Here is a 17,776-nt window from a genome sequence, read left to right on the forward strand (position 1 = left end):
ATAATAAATGAAATTGATCCTCCCTCCCTGGGACATACACAAAGCCAAATGCAGAAGCAGGGTGTGAAAAACAGCACACGCCCTACAACAAAAGATACAAGTAAATAGTTCAGTTACTCAGTCTGGCATCGATTTGAAACAATCTGTTTTATATTTACTGTAGTCTTTTGTGTCTAAAACCACTAATACTGTAGCATATCCTCTTTTAGTTATTAGGCTTATGTTAATTCTTTGTTGGTTTATGCAAATACTGAACATGCTGCCATGTTCAATACTTTGTATGAACCAATTGTATAAACAGTAAAAGTGAATTTAAAAAAATTAATAATCATTAACTTGAATAAAGCAGTCTCTTTTTTAACATTCCTAAGTACAATCTAGGAAGAAGAGTGTCAGGATGCAGCTTGTAGGCTGCATGCTGAGCCTCCATGCCTCTCTCCCTTCCCTGCGCAGCCTGATTGGTTCCACCTGTCAGGCTGCAATTATCTCTTATTTGTTTCCACCTGTTGTCACCACTATATGTGCCCACCTCAGTCTGTTCTTGTTGCCGGTCCGTAGTGTTCAACTCCTGCTCAATCTCAGCCAGTAATCCTGTGTCAGCTCTGTTTTTGCTCAGTCAGCCAGAGACTCTGCTTCAGCTCTGTTCCAGCTCAGTCACAGCCTAAAGCTCCGTTCCAGCTCGGCTCCAGTCATTGGCTCTGCCTCCGCTCCAGTCAGAGCTGAAGCAGAGTCTCTGGCTATGACTAAGCAGGAACAGAGCTGAAATAAAGTCTCTGGCTGTGACTGAGCAAAAACAGAGCTGAAATAAAGTCTCTGGCTGTGACTGAGCAAAAACAGAGCTGAAATAAAGTCTCTGGCTGTGACTGAGCAAAAACAGAGCTGAAGAAAAGTCTCTGGCTGACTGAGCAATAACAGAGCTGACACAGGATTACTGGCTGAGACTGAGCAGGAGTTGAACACTACGGACCGGCAACGAGAACAGACTGAGGTGGGTACATATAGGCGTGACAACAGGTGGAAACAAATCAGAGATAATTGCAGCCTGACAGGTGGGACCAAATCAGGCTGCATAGGGAAGGGAGAGAGGCAGGGAGGCTCAGCATGCAGCCTACAAGCTGCATCCTGACAGTACCCACCCCACCCCACCCCACCCCCACCCTCCGAGGCCGGACACCGGATGATCCAGAACCTCCCAAACTGGAGCAGAGCGGAGCGAGGTCTTAGTGAGTCATCAGGTCCTGGTCAGTTTTCGCTCCGCTCTCAGCCAGCTTCTGCACCCAACAACTCCGCTTGGAAATAGACTTTGGTTTTTATTGTCATTCCACACCCTACTGTACAATAAACTCTCTTAATATCCAACCTCTGTTTGTGCACGCTATGTCCGGGTTCATCCTCAAAAAATATCATGACAAAGAGAAAACAGTTTTGACATTATTCTGGGAAGAAGGGCGTAAATGGTGGATGAGCAATGTAATATGTCTTGAAGAAGAAGGTTATCTGTGCTGAGAGAGGAGCTAAGGGTCTGGAGGGCAGTGGAATAACTGCTGAGCAATCAGGTTTCTTCTGAAATTTCTGTATTGTTTATGCTGGCACTGAGAATGAAGATTGCCAGGCAAGCAGGCCAGTTAGGTTTGTTAAGGATCAGTGGCAGACATTGTTGAAGGAACAGGTATTTCAGGTGGGTTCTAGAAGTTTGGTTTTGGAACAGTTCGTAGCTTGCAGAATTCTTCATGGAAGACTTTAAGTACAGGGAGGGTACTTAGAAACACGGGGAATGTACAGTATTTTATAATCATTAAAAGAAAGGATAGAATCTAAGTTAAAACTTGCATATATAAACCAAGAGCAGTACAGTGGATAGAAAAATGCAATAGTCAAAAGGATTTTCAGGAATGTTTCAGATTAATTACCAGGCAGTAGAAGACCATCAAAATAGAAAAACTAAGAACATTTCATGTTCATTAAAGGCATACTATGCAACATTTTTCAGTAAATGAATGTGTTCCATACCGTTTTGGATGATTAAATGAGTCATTTCAGGTCGAACAAAGGTTTTCTCTGCCGCCCTGGGGGTCTGTGGGGGAAATACCGCACTTGCAATTGCAAGAGCTCACGGCCCGCACACACAGAAGTCTAGCTTTACGGCGAGAACTCCATGTGTTTTTGCCCTGCCATTCACTATATGCACGCGCGAAAGCAACAACAAAGAACCGCGTGTTAACGTCAAATAAACATGCAAGCAAATCGAGTTTTTATTATTATTATTATTATTATTATTTTTTTATGTTGGCGTGACACTACCTTGGCGGCCGCGGCGAGGCGGCTGCGGCTTGGCGAGGCGGCGGCCGCAGCTTGCCGAGGCGGTGGCGGTAGCGTCTCGCCAACATAAAAAAAAATTAAAAATAAATAAATAAATAAATAAAATAAAATAATAATAATAATAATAATAATAATAATAATAAAACTGGCGAGGCGAGGACTTCCGGTTGGAACACCACCATGACGGCCGCACTGTGAGGGAGCTCCCGACAGAACCAAACGATTTAACAACAAACCCCCTCTAAACCAAAGAAATCCACATCCACGCCTCTATATAACAACGAGGGGAAGAGAAATACGCCGAATACCAGGTTTGAAAGTGCGTCGAAATAGCCGTACTAACTTTGGAAAAGTGCTAACGCGAACTAATGCTAACAAGCTAACCAGTGCGGACAGCAGTGCTAACAGGCTAACAACAACAAGCGAGCGCAGAAACGCATGCAATGGCAGATTCAACGGCACTTGACACTCTCTTACAAGAGCTGAGAGCATTCCGACAGGAAACTAATGAGAAACTTGGAAGTCTGAAAGAAGATATTGCTAAAGCTAATAACCGAATGGAGGAAGCTGAGGAGAGAATTGAAAAAGCAGAAGAGAGATTACAGAACGTAGAGGATGCATTGACCGGACTTTTGCAGCTCCACACGGGGTTAGTGGACAAGTTGACAAATCTGGAAAGCAGAACTAGAAGAGAGAATGTCAGAATTTATAACGTGCCAGAGACCACGGAACAAGATTACCCCAGCGTGAGTGCATTCGTCGAGGCAATGTTACGTGAGGGGTTAAAGCTGAGCGCTGATGTGGAGATAAACATCGAGCGTGCCCACCGCTCTCTTGGCCCTGTCCCCCCGAGTGGAGCCCCACCACGCTCCATCATTGTCAAGTTTCTGAGCTTCAAGACTAAAGAGCTCATACTCCTCAAAGCGTGGCAACAGAAAGGCTTTACCTGGAAAGGCAAACAAATAACACTTGACAACGACTATCCACCTCTCATCATCAAAAAAAGAAAAGAATATGCTGAGATACGCAAGATACTGAAAGACAACCAAATCAAGTTCCAAACACTTTTCCCTGCCAGACTGAAAGTTAAATATGCAGAAGGGATCAGAATCTATGACACGGCGAAAGAGGCAAGTGAAGACATGACCAAACGAGGTTTTCAAGTTAAAATAATCAAGTCATCGGAAACCATCCTGGAACAACTGAAGCAGCTGACCTGGAGCAGGGTGGCAGGAGGGTCCAGACCCAACCCACATCATCCAGCACCAGACCCCGGATACAGAGAGAAACTGAGAGCCTTCAGGAGGACGGCAGCTACACCCACTGAAGATTGAGGTCTCCTGCACCACTTTTCTTTGAGAAACTGTTATTTTCATCGACAAAATGTAAGTTCAAGTTATAATAATATACTGGTGTGAAATATAAGATGGTGGTTCTTCGGGATCCAACTCCCTTATGGCACAGGCCACAGCCAATGAAGGCCCCTCGAACGGACACATGAGGACACCGCCTTTAGAGGCCCAAAAGGGTCCACCTCAAGGACCCCTACCTTGGAAGTTTACCATGTTTTTTGTTTATTTTCAGTGTGAATGTTCCACTTATGTTCTAAGTTTGATGTTTATGTGGGGAACAAAATGTCACAACCAATGTGAAACTAAGACCAAATGCATAACAAACATATACAGATAACTACACTTAATATTAATGGCTTGCATAATCCAGTTAAAAGATGGAAGATATTGTCAAAACTCAAAAGAGATAAAACAGAAATTGCTTTTTTACAAGAAACGCATCTCCCAGACGATGAACATGTAAAACTGAAAAAAATGGGATATAAACATGTCTTCTATTCATCTCATAGTTCAGGACGGAGGAGAGGAGTGGCGACCCTGATATCTGGAGCACTGAACTACGAACACATCTCTGAATTAAAAGATAATGAAGGTAGATACGACATGATAACAGGAAAAATCGAAGGTACTCTTACAACCTTATTAAATGTATATATTCCTCCAAACAGTGACTTATCCTTCTATAAACACATATTTGAACTAATTTCAACAAAAAGTCTAGGGATATTGATATGTGCCGGGGACATTAACGTCCCATTAAAAATCTCGCTGGACTCTTCCACTGGTAGGGGCGATTCTAGGAAAATAGGAAAAAAGATCCTACAACTAATGGAAGAGACTGGTTTAGCAGACGTGTGGAGGGAAAATAATCCAACCAAGAGAGAATATACTCATTACTCACACCCTCATAACGTCTACTCAAGGTTAGACTATATATTTATGTTCAAAAATGACTTATTAAATGTGAAGGATTGTGAAATTGGACCATGTACAATCTCAGATCACAATCCAGTCGCCATGAATGTTTATCTGCCAAGGAAGAAATGTACACTTTGGAGATTAAATAATAACATTTTAAATAATCAAAATGCTAAACAAAAGCTTACTGAAGAGATTAAAGACTACCTTAATCATAACGATAAAGGTGAGGTGTCCCCAGGAACCCTTTGGGACACATTAAAAGCAGTAATGAGAGGAAGAATAATAAGCATCTCCTCTTACCTAAAGAAAATCAACCAACTCAAATTAACAAGCTTAGAGGAGAAGATATTAAAACTCCAACAGGAACATTCTAAAAATATGAAAAAAGAGATCAAAATTGAAATTGATGAACTGAAAAAAGAAATAAATGAGATTGAAACCTTAACAATACAAAAGAAATTAATCTTTATGAAACAACAATACTATGAAACGGGTGGAAAATCCTTAAAACTCCTCTCTTACAAACTAAGGAAACAACAAGCAGAGAGAACAATTTACAAAATTAGGAACCCCCAAAATGATAAAATAGAGACCGAACACAAACAAATACAACGTTGCTTCCAAAAATACTATACAAATCTTTACTCACAATCAGTCATAAATAATGAGGGTGACATAGATAACTTCCTGGAAAAGTTAAACTTACCAATAGTGACAGAAGAACAAAATAAGAAGCTTCTTGCTGCAGTTACCACAGAAGAAATTCATTTGGCAATCACAAAACTAAAAAGGGGCAAAATGGCGGGAGCGGATGGATATGGCCCAGAGTGGTACAAAACAATGGAGAGTCATCTCACTCCAGTTTTACTCAAAACCTTCAACTGGGTGCTTGAAAAGAAAACTACTCCAACATCATGGAATGAAGCAATAATTTCTCTCATACCAAAAGAGGGAAAAGATAGATTGGAGTGCGGCAGCTTTCGGCCTATCAGTATTCTAAATATTGATTACAAACTATTCACATCCATAATTTCACGGCGACTGGAAGCGATCTTACCAATAATAATACACAAAGACCAAACAGGGTTCATTAAACAAAGACAAACACAGGACAGTATAAGAAGAGTGTTAAATATAATGCAACAGGTTAATCAACAAAAACAAGAAACCCTAGTAATTAGCTTAGATGCAGAAAAAGCTTTTGACTCCGTGAGGTGGATCTTCTTATACAAAGTACTAAATAAATTTGGCTTTCATCGATCAATAATTGAGACAATTTCAGGACTATATTCTAAACCTACAGCTAGGATAAAAATCAACGGAGACCTCACGGAGTCAATCGCCCTCGAAAGAGGATCAAGACAAGGCTGCAATATGTCTGCTCTCCTTTTTGCCTTGTATATAGAACCGCTCGCTCAATGGATAAGGGAAAACCAGAATATAAAAGGTGTAACAATCCTGGGACAGGAGCAAAAGCTTGCCCTGTTTGCAGACGATCTACTGCTGACCATTACACATCCAACCCAAACATTACCTTTAACTATCAAAATGATTGAAGAATATGGTACATTCTCAGGATACAAAATTAATGTTAGTAAGACTCAAGTTTTAACTTTAAATTACAATCCTCCACAGAATATTAAAAATAGCTACAAATGGAAATGGGAAGCCGAATCAATCAAATATCTGGGTATGGTTTTACACAAAGATTTTAATAAAATGATTGATGTTAATTATGGACCTCTGAATGTTAAATTGCAATCTGACCTACAAAGATGGGGTTCATTACCATTTCTTGATTTGCACTCAAGAATTGACTCAGTTAGAATGACTCTCCTCCCACAAATGCTTTATCTATTCCAATGCCTTCCATTCTATATTCCACAAAAACAATTTGATGAATGGGATAAAATTATATCCAGATATATTTGGAAGGGTAAAAAACCTAGAATCAAGTATAAAACATTACAGTTACCGAAAAATAAGGGGGGTAGGAACTTGCCATGTTTACGGAAGTATTTTTATGCTGCACAGTTAAGACCTCTTGTATGTATGTGCTCTCCAGTTTACACAGCAGGCTGGAAAGATCTAGAGAAAAAAGTAATTAATGGAATACCTTTGAAAGCCTTAATGGTGGATACTAAACTACAGAGTAACATTGATATTCAGGAAAACCACCTATTAAACGTTATGATTAAAATATGGAATGAAACTATAAAACTTTGTCACTTAGAACAGGCCTCCAAAATTTTAAGATGGTGTGCTTATGACACCGACTTTGCCCCTAATAAATCTGACAAAAGATTCAAACTATGGGTTTCCAAAGGAATAACTGACTATAACTCCCTTGTCCACAAGGGGGCATTCCAATCTTTTGATAATTTAAAAAGAAAACATGGATTAGATACTGATGACTTCTTTAGATATCTTCAAGTAAGAAGCTATTTCAATAAAAATATCGACATGCACTCAATTAATCAAGGCTTTTTTCATACTTTCTTATCAATAATAAAATCAATGTCCCCATCAAAAATAGTTTCTAAACTATACAAAAGCATCCTTGGGTGTGAAGTGGAGAGCACATATTATGTGAAAGAAAAGTGGGAAAGGGAAGGTGGTTTCGTAATCACAGAGGAGGGTTGGGAACATATATGTGAAATACAATGGGCTACAACTGGATCAAATGTCTGGCGTGAATTCTGTTGGAAGAATATCATGAGGTTTTTCATTACACCAGCACAGAAAAAATACCAAGGGACGAGTGATGCTTGTTGGAGATGTAACAGTGAAGGTGCCAACCATTTCCATATTTTTTGGGAATGTGCGATCATACAAGAATATTGGTCAGAGATTCACTACCATTTACAGAATGTATTCTCTATTGTTTTTCCCTTGTCATTTGAATGCTTGTACTTAGGTAGAATAGAGGTGGACAACTTCAGTAATTATAGCAGAAAACTTTTGTACATTTTGTTGGCAGCTAGTAAGAAAGCAGTCACAAGGAAATGGCTGAAGCCTGACTGCCCAACGGTCGATGACTGGATCAATATTGTCAAAGAGATCTACACAATGGAAAAAATCTCTTTCCTCATCAAAGTGAAACTGGATGCTTTTTACGCTTTTTGGTCTAAATGGACAGAATATGTGAAGCCTACTCATACAGACTTTATGTAAAAATCCCAGTGAAATGTCATGTGACTGCAATGTTTCTGCTCCCCACAATGTTCACTGATGTTCTTAACTGTTTAAAAATGAAAATATGTGAAAGAGCAAGCATACAGTAAATGTATACAATGTAATTTGTAATGTACAATATGCTTTTTCAATAAAAAGTAAATTTGAAAAAAAAAAACTGGCGAGGCGGCCGCAGCGCCGCCTCGCTAAGACAGCGCTTGATGTTCATACCTTCACTGTGTTAGTCATTGTTTGTACTGCCGTTTTTTCCACTTTTCGTTGCGTTCGCCTGTCTGCTAAGCTCAAAACAACCGCGCCTGGCTTGACGGAGAAACCAGAACAGCTGAGCAGTGCAGTGCACTTTTACTTTCGACTCTGGGGGGAGCCTCGCTGGAAAATCCACCCCGGTTGCATAGTGTACCTTTAAGGTTGCCAGATAATCTTTCATGTACAGCTCTTTAATAGTCCCATTGCAATGTTTCAATCAGCTGCTGTGTGGATTGTTGTCCTTTTTACTGACTCGGTTTTAACTCTAGCATACTTTGGTATAAAAGTGTTCAGAGGTTACTCAGTTACTATTCAATTCAGTTCAATTACATTTTATTTATATAGCGTCAATTCATGATACATGTCATCTCAAGGCACTTTACAAATTCAAATTCAATAATACAGATTGTTCAAAAAGTTTCCCCTCTGAGGAAACCCCGTTGATTGCATCAAGTCTTGACAAGGAGCATTCACTCCTCATGAAAGAGCGTAGAGCCACGGGAAGAGTCGTCTGCATTGTCCATGGCTTTGCAGCAATCCCTCATACTGAGCATGCATGAAGCGACAGTGCAGAGGAAAACTTCCCTTTAACAGGAAGGAAAAACCTCCAGCAGAACCAGACTCTGTGTGAACGGTCATCTGCCTCGACCGACTGGGGGTTAGAGAAGACAGCAGAGACACAACACGAGAGACAAACAAGCACAGAAGCACACATTGATCCAGTAATCTGTTTTACATTAGATGGTAATAGCAGATGATCTGTCTTCCCTGGATGATGTCACTGCTAACAGAACGCCAGACCAGGTGTACCTACTATGAACACATTTGCCAGCTCCTTCAGCTGTAAAACGAACCCAACAAACAGAAGGTATGAGGTGTTTTGTGTTGATATGTTGTGTTTAGATATCTCCAAACATCCTGCCATGCATCCTAACTGCAAATTGTCATGCTTTGCATGTTGAGGGTAGGACCAAAATGTAGACAGGAAGTTGGGATGAACATGGTGGAGTTTAATAATTAAACATAAAACTTTCAGAAGTTACATTCAATTTAATTCAATTTTATTTATATAGCGCCGATTCATGAAACATGTCATCTCGAGGCACTTTACAAAGTCAAAATCAATCATATTATACAGATTGGGTCAGATTATACAGATTGGTCAAAAATGTCCTATATAAGGGAACCAGTTGATTGCTTCAAAGTCCCGACAAGCAGCATTCACTCCTGAAGAAGCGTAGAGCCACAGGGAGAGTCGTCTGCATTGTCCATGGCTTTGCAGCGATCCCTCATACTGAGCAAGCATGAAGCGACAGTGGAAAGAAAAAACACCCATTAGCGGGAAGGAAAAACCTCCAGCAGAACCGGGCTTAGTATGAACGGTCATCTGCCTTGACTGACTGGGGGTTACAGAAGACAGAGCAGAGACACAACAAAAGAGACAAACAAGCACAGAAGCACACATTGATCCAGTAATCTGTTCTACATTAGATGATAATAGAGGGTGATCTGTCTTCTCTGGATGATGACTCAGATAACAGAACGCCAGACCACATGTACCTACTATGAAAAAAAAAGAGAGAGAACAAAAAGTTATAAGCAGAAATGGTGACAAGCAATGCATAATTGAAGAACAGTATAACTCAATAGTGAGAAAAATAGAAAGTTACACAAGAAGAACCAAACATGGAGCACAGGTAGAGTGATGGGAGGAACCAGCAAAAAAAAAAAAAAGAAAACCAGAGAGCTTTCTTTTTTGTTTTGTCCAGTCTGTATAATCTGACCCAATCTGTATAATCTGATTGAATTTGACTTTGGAAAGTGCCTTGAGATGACATGTTTCATAAATTGGCGTTATATAAATAAAATTGAATTTAATTAAATTGAATTACTGAGTTGAGATTGGAGAATGACGTTAAATGCTGTTGAGTTAATCAGGGATAAGGAACAGCTGTGAAGGAGAGCAAACATGCAAACAGAGGTGAGATAAATTATTAACAAAAAGTAATCTGAACGAGACCTGGATAAACTACTAACTAAGAGGGAAAAGACTAAGGCCTAGTCCACATGTAGCCAGATATCTGTGAAAACAAATACATTTTTGTGGAAAACAATGTGGGAGATTTGTTTTTATAATGACCTGGCTACGTGTGTACAAGGCCTAACATTGATTTGAGAGAAATGAGTCCAATTGCTCAAAGAACAGAACAATAGAATAAACTAAAAAACGAAATGCACAGCAAAAATTTAGTGTAAAAATTTAAGTGTAATGTTTTTATGTTGTAAGCAGCAGGTGCCATGAGAAACCACAACAAGTTATGCTAGTCAAAGTGCACTTATTTGGATAGTGACACTCATTGTCATGTATACAGATGCTGCTGTGTTTCTATTCCTGCTGCTGGTTTCTGATGCCACTCTGGGTTGTTCCGCTAAGTTCTCCTAATGGATGCACCTGTTACTGCCCTGATTATTGCATCAGCTTCACCTGTGGGTGGCACTATTTAAGCCGGCCTTCTCCTGTGCTACAGTGCCAGATTCTTGAAAACCGCCCTGTGGGTAGACTATCCAGCATTCCGAGCCTGCCTTACTGCATGTGACATTTGATGACATTTTGGATTTCTGTAGTGATGGTGAGATGAAGCCTCATGAGGCATTGAACCACTTGAGCCAACTGGTTCGAGAAAGGGTTCATTTCTTGAAGCTTCATGTGCACACGAAACCAGCTACTGGCCATGTGTATAATCACAGCCAGCTGTATCTTAACACGTGTGATGCATTGATTTTTTTGTCTATTATGGCTCTTGGGAATGACTTCACATAAGGTGTAGGAAGAAATCATTGTCTACATAAATTATGTATACACATATCTGTACAATAAAATATTGTTTGAATGTATTCTCTGTGTGTAATTATTCCCAAAATAGTAGTGTCATGTGATATGACATGTTGTGTAATGATGTTTTTCTGTGACTCTAGAAAAATGGCATGGGCTTAATCAGGCAGAGCACAGTGAAAGTGCTTGTGGAACTTGGATGATTTCTTGCATTTTTATTAAGAAACAACTATTTCTCCACAGTTATTGGTTTCAAACAGTTTCTCTTTTTTGACACTACTTCTCCAGCCTTTGAAAAGACACGCTCACATGGCACAGATGATGCCGGGGTGCATAAATAAATAAGTGCAAGTTTGTACAGATTGGGGTACAGTGACCGATGATTAGATCAATACTCCATGGGGTTCTCCAGCCTGCTTATGTTTGCCTCTGACAGGTAGCGCTGGACCTCTACGGTGGCATTTGCTGACACATTTTGAGTCCTCTTTGCCTCCATGACAATAGTGTCCAATCTTTGCCAAAGTCTGCTACCTAAATGGAAACCACAGGTCATGTTGGTAAGTGTTGCAATAGGAATAAGTAATCTCAAAATGTAATATAAAAGATTACCTCTAGTGATTTCTTGAGAGGTGGAAGCCTGGGGAATCTCATGAGTGTTCTCTTCTGTGTTCCGTTGGATGACGGTGGCACACTCTGAAGTCAAGAGCTTCACTGCTTCAGCAGCTTTTGTGTTGCTGAAAAATGCTATAAGCTTAAATCGTGGGTCCAGGAGTGTAGCCAGCGACAAGATGCTCATTGACTGGAGCATGTGCAGCTTCTCCCTGAGCTGTCTGACGAGCTGCTCTCCTATTTCCACTGCTACTGGAGGTGCCGACTTTGTGTCTTTCTCCTGAAGGGCTTTCTCTATCATCTTCAGGAGGGGGAATACTTTTGATGCCGACACGTGTCTTCTGCAGAGAGCTCTGTGGTGGCGTCATAGAAAGGAGAGAGTAAAGAAAGGCATGCTACAACAATGTCAAACTCACTGGCAGTGAAAAAGGGAATGTCTGTGTAATCCAGCCAATGCTGCTCCTACTGGCTCCCTCAACTCCACCAGACGTTGCAGCATCAAGTAGGTGCTGTTCCATCTTGTTTTCACCTCCTGCATCAGCTTGGTTGCTTGCATGCCCAGCTGAAGCTGCACTTGTGTAAGCTTCTCTTTTAAAGATACAGAAGAGTAGGCCATTAAGCCACTGCAGTAGGAGTACAGACAAGCTATTAACATTAAATATTGGAATAAAAGAAAAGAGCATACCTTAGCAGTGGTGCTGCTTCTAAAGTAGCCAACTAGCTTCCTTGCTTTGGCCCGGAGGCCAGAGAGCACAGGGTGCTGGTGAAGCGCCCTCTTCACAAGATTGAGGGTGTGAGCAACACAAATGTGGTGGCGAAGCTTCAGCTCTCTCACACATGCCACCATATTAGGAGCGCCATCGGTGACCATGCATGTCACCTTGCCTGAGATTCCCCATTCCTCCATCAGGGAGGCTTTCACACAAGCAATATTTTCAGCAGTGTCAGACTGGGGGAATGCCTGCACTCCCAACAACACCGAGCTCAGCTTTTCGTTCTCCTCCACAAAGTGGCATGTCACTGCCAGGTAGGCATCCATGTTGATGGATGTTCACATATCTGATGTAAGACTAACAGCAGCCACCTTCTCTACTTTAGTCTTTGCGTGCTCCTTAGCAGACTCATATTTGGCCTCCACCATGGCCTTCAGAGCCTAAAGGAATAAATATATATATATTTATGAATTGTGACACATACAATAATGTAGTCATTCGTTTCATGCATGGACCCACACATACCTGCCTTGTAGGGAGAACATAATTGGGATCCAGCTTACACACAAATGTCCTGAATCCAACGTCATCCACAATAGTGAAAGGCTGGGTATCCTTCACTATCATGGAGACTAGAGCTTCATCCAGCTCCTGTTTTCTGGTGGCTGGTTAAAAGGGAATTAATACAGTGTCTGTTACCTGTCTTTATTTGCACAACAAGCAAACATCAGCATGCAAAAATTGTGATAGTGTGTTTGTAATATAGTAATGAAATACCTTGGCTAGGTGAAGCTCCAGTTTCCTCCATATTCTCATGCAAGGCACGGTAGTGCCTTAGCATGGATGAGGTGTTATTATTGTACCCCAACTCCTTGGAGCACAATAAACACCTCACCTTTACAGAAAATAAGAAACAGTGAAAAATACAGTTCCTCATAAGCAAACCTAATGCATATGCAAATGTTCAGTTCACCTTACCTTGTTAGGGCTTATCAAATCGAAATGTTCCCAAATAGGGGAAATCCTCCTCTTCTCGCCGGCTCCATCCTACTCCTATCCTGTCCTTGCACTCCTAAATCTCCTATCTATCTATCTCTCTCTCTCCTAAACTCTCCAAACACCAAACTAACTGTCTCAAACTAAATAACCACTATCCAAACTATCAAAAGTCTATCCACTCTCTCAACTGACCGCAACTCGCCTACAACAACCTACATTTTGAATGGAGCCTGTGGGGTTTCTAAAGCTGTCAAACCCCCGTGCCAAAATCTGAGCCACACACCGAAGCAGTCACGTGGTACAGTCGGGCAGCGAGGCTTCGGACTTCATCGTTTTTGGCCCCTCCCAAAAATAAAGCAAGCTTCGATACGCGCATTATGGAAACGCCGCCTCCATTACTCGACACACGCCTCGAAGCCTCGGCACATCACGTAACATCACTAGATTTCTGCTTGTTTCCTTGCCTTTGTCGGACTCTCCTGTGGTTCTCAGTTTCTGGACATAGACCCTTGCTTGTTGCCTGTCTCTGCCTCTCAGCCTAGTATGCCTGTACTTCTGTTTGTTGGATAACTTTGGATTCTTGAACCTTAAATTGGACTCTGGATACAGCCTAATGGATTTCCCCAATTGTGCCTCTGCCTATCCCCGATCGCCTGTGTATGAGTATGACCCCAGACTGTGTTACAATTCCCACACATTGCCTAACCCCTTCTGGAGGGAACATTCCTCATTTGATTCAGCGTTATGGATCCAATTAAGGTTAGTGGCTACTGTGAAATACTTCCCTCTCTCCTGTACAATCTATCAGCCACTAACCTGTCTCTCTCCCCTGCACTGCTGCCAGTCCCGGGGGACGACACATTGGCTAGGGGAGGAGTGACTGAAGTGTGGCTTACCAGCCACATGCAGCTTCTCTCTCCATCTCATACAGCTCATGGCGATTTTACTGGTCTGTTCTCATGTTAACTATAAATGTTCTCATTTTAACTGCAGTTAGTAAAGCATTTTAATTTGAAAAATCTTTTCTTTTGAAAATGATCAACTTCCACCACCTCCATCGTCACACGAAATTCAATCCTCTCTTCAGTTACTTCAACTGAACCACTAACATAGCACCAACCCCTGGTACCAGGGGAGGAATTTAACTATTATTTTTATCTCCTTGGGGGACGTCTCAGATTTTTCGTGCTCAGCTCTGATCTTCCAATTTGTCGGGACAGCGGCAGGACTGGGTACATACCTCTTGTTGTGCTGAACTTTTTTTTTACTCCATAATGATAAGCTGAAATCGGGAACATTTATGGGACACCTTTTGCCGGGGACAGGTCATCCAAAACAGGGACTATCCCCGGAAATCAGGGATGTCTGATCACCGTAGTGTAGTGTGCGTCCTTTCCAGAAGTTTCCCCAAGTCCTTTTTGAATAACTGCACAAAAGCAAGACCATCTTACCTTGCTATTCCGTTCTTCAGGGGGATCTTGTGAAAAAAATCTCCCAAATCCACTCTGGTCTTATTTCTTTCTACTGAGTCCCTTCTCCTCTCATAAATTGAACATGTTTTTCTTCTTGTAACTCTCAGCCGTGTGACTTCTTGTGACTCAAAGTCTACGGTGAGAGCAGCACAGCTACAATGAACGGCTAATCACTAACCTAGCCGCTAAGCTAACTGGATAAAGCGGAAACTCAGAAGGAAAGAGAACGGAAACTGGCGTTACGTGACCACGTCAGAATGATTGGCAGTGGGAAAACCAATAAATAAGGCGATTCCCCAGAAACTTGAGGGACAGTGGGGGGTGAGTATACAATGTCACCCACAATGGGTGAGAGCCGGAACAAAACTGATAAATTTGCCCATAGGACAAAACAGCAAAAATTGCTTAAAGTTTTTACAGGCCTGCAACTCCCACAGAGTGATTTTTTTAACCTTCTTATTGTGAATACATGATTTATTAACTACGTTCGGGATGGATATAACAAAAAGTGTTTCTGAACAGGATTACAGACTATGGCTTTAGGAAGAATCTGATTTGGAGCCCTTCTTTCTGTTAAGAGCATCATCACCACCAATAACCGTGTTTGAATGCAGATTTGGTGGCCTCTGAGACGGGGGCCAAGCTTAACTGTTGGAGTTTAAAAGCAATCACTGACAATAGATTATTTGAAAAATGAGAGCAGAACCACCAAATTCAATTCAATTAAATTTTATTTATATAGCGCAAGTTCATGAAACATGTCATCTCAAGGCATTTTACAAAGTCAAAATCAATCAGATTACAGACAGATTTGAACATTATCAACCTATTCAGCTGATCATTGCTCAAGGATTTTCAGTATCATAAAAAGGTTTAAGCTTTGTACCTTTTCAAACTATTAACTCTTTTCATACTATAATTTATAATTTAAAATTTTTCAGATGGATTATATAAAGAGCCTTTTTGACAAGAAAAACCCTAATATTATCTCCCCGGCTTCCCATTTCAGACTCCTCTAATGCTTCACAAACCCAGTGTCACAGTTATGGTTCTGTTTTAGTTTGGTTTTGGGCTTATGAGGACTTTTTCTGTTTACTCTGTCACGATTTACGTTTCTTTCTTAGTTTTAGTTTGTCACAGTTTGGTTTTTGTTTTGGTTCTGTATTGCACTTTGCTCTATTTACTCAGTTCATCATTCAGTAGTCAGCCAGCCCCTATCACCTCCCTGTTCACTCCCCAGTCAGTTCAGTCATCTGCCCAGACAATTCCCACCATTTTCCCTAATTAAGTTCCAACTCAGCCCACCTGTTCACTTGCCTTTATATACCTGCCTCATTGACTCATTCACTGCCAGATCTTCATTTCATCTCAGTTCATCTATCTTGTTGTCACTCGTGTCTTGCTGCCGTGTTTTTTCTGTCTGTCTCCGTGCTCCACCAGTTTGGACTCAATACTGGTGACATCAGCATCTCATGGTTTGTTTTTTGCCTTTTTACATTAAACACCTTTTTTCGTAATTTTGTTTCCATCTGAATTTCGGGTCCGCCAGCATCAACTGTTACACCCAGAGTATCTTTAAAACTGAGATTCACTTTATTCCACCTTTTGCTAATCAATCAGTTGCTGTTTTTTATATAATAGTTGATCAAAATGTTTCAGCCTAGTCTAAGATAAAAAAAGATATATATTGATTAACAGATCAAGGCTTAGCCAATTTATCTAAAAATAGCTTTACTGTCATAAAGAACTGATAAAGGTGATGCTGTTCTAATCTAGAACACAGTATCTTATAGCCCACAGATTTTGAAACAGATTGGAAAGAGAATTGAGCAAAACATTGAGCTATAATCTTACATGGGTTTTGCACAAGAGATAATGAGTTTTAGAGCACAAGAAATAAGAGAGGGCTCTTGTGGATTGTTACATTACAAAAAAAAATGAATATGACTTTCTAGGAGAACAACACCCTATAAAGCTTGTCTTTTATACACTCCCTAAGATAAATAAATCAAAGGTAGAACCTGTTCCTAGTCGTAACATAGTTGTCAGTCTCTAACAGAAGCTCTTTCTGAACATGCTGATTTTCATATTAAGTTACTTATAGATTAGCTTCCCTCTTACATTAAAGAGAACAACATTTTTAAAATCATATTTTGTCCATTGTTGATCTTTCTGAAACTGATACACTCTGCACTATAGATTTTGTCAGTTTATATACTTACATTCCCTAGGAAGAGGGCTTAAATGCATTAGTATATTATCTGAATAAGAGAAATTCCCATACCCCCCACAGGTTTCCTGTTGGATTTAACTGAGTTAGTGTTAAACAAAAACTATTTTAAATATGAAAATTCCTTCTACCTTCAGTATAAAGGAGTTAACATGAGAAGTGCACATGCACCTAATGATGCCAAACTATTCATGGGTAAAAAGATGATCAGGTATATCATAATAATCCTTCTGAGCCAAAATTTAAATCCTGGCTTTGCTAGATCATATATTATTTGTATTTTGTTTCCCCAGGCACTACAGAGGACATTCAAGAGTTTAAATGGGACCTTTCATGCAAATGTAACGTTTCTGGCACTGGAGCTGATCTAATCCCAACCCAGCACACCTGTTTAGTCTCCACCCTGCCTGCAATTAGCCTTCAGTGTTTTCACCTGTTCTCACCTCCATATATACTCAGTTCTGATCAGTCTCCAGTGCCAGAACGTCTTTTCTGATCTCTACTCATTCTCACTCGCAAAGCCCATGGTAAGAGCATTCCGGCCTCAGTTTATTCTGATAAATTACCTGTCTGTTGCCCGACCTGATCTGACCTGTTTTTTGAGTTTGCCCCAGCTTTTGTTTCTCCCTGGATGTCAGCTCTGTACCTCTGTGGATTGTTTTTGCCTGCCTGGATAACCCGTCATTTCCTTAATAAATCAATCAAGCATCAGCTCCGTGTCCGGCTCACATTGGGTTCAACCTCAGCAAATCATCACAGTACGTTCTGCCCCCATGAATCCTATGCCGACACGTCTTTTCCTTTCCAGAGGAGCTATGCTTTCGCAGACCGACTCCCCCCCCTTCACTTCCCTGTCCTGATCCGCCCACAGCTCCTCCTAGTGGCGC

General features: G+C 40.8%; 1 protein-coding gene across 2 annotated transcripts; it reads right to left on the reverse strand.

The window, feature by feature from the left end:
• Positions 1–11,176: 11,176 nt before the first annotated feature.
• Positions 11,177–13,296, reverse strand: LOC118560857 (zinc finger BED domain-containing protein 1-like). 2 transcript variants are annotated; one of them, XM_036132377.1, is made up of 6 exons: positions 12,966–13,296; positions 12,714–12,853; positions 12,161–12,628; positions 11,942–12,058; positions 11,476–11,828; positions 11,177–11,397 (listed from the first exon to the last, which is right to left on the reverse strand). In XM_036132377.1, exons 3-5 carry the CDS (start codon positions 12,512–12,514, stop codon positions 11,619–11,621), a joined length of 681 nt encoding a protein of 226 aa, XP_035988270.1. In that variant the 5' UTR covers positions 12,515–12,628; positions 12,714–12,853; positions 12,966–13,296; the 3' UTR covers positions 11,177–11,397; positions 11,476–11,618. The 2 variants fall into 2 exon arrangements, 1 of the variants encoding a protein (XP_035988270.1); XR_004929643.1 differs by having other exon boundaries at positions 11,476–12,063.
• Between the last annotated feature and the right edge of the window lie 4,480 nt (positions 13,297–17,776).

This window comes from Fundulus heteroclitus, unplaced genomic scaffold, assembly GCF_011125445.2.
Source record: "Fundulus heteroclitus isolate FHET01 unplaced genomic scaffold, MU-UCD_Fhet_4.1 scaffold_496, whole genome shotgun sequence".
Lineage (NCBI taxonomy): Eukaryota > Metazoa > Chordata > Actinopteri > Cyprinodontiformes > Fundulidae > Fundulus > Fundulus heteroclitus.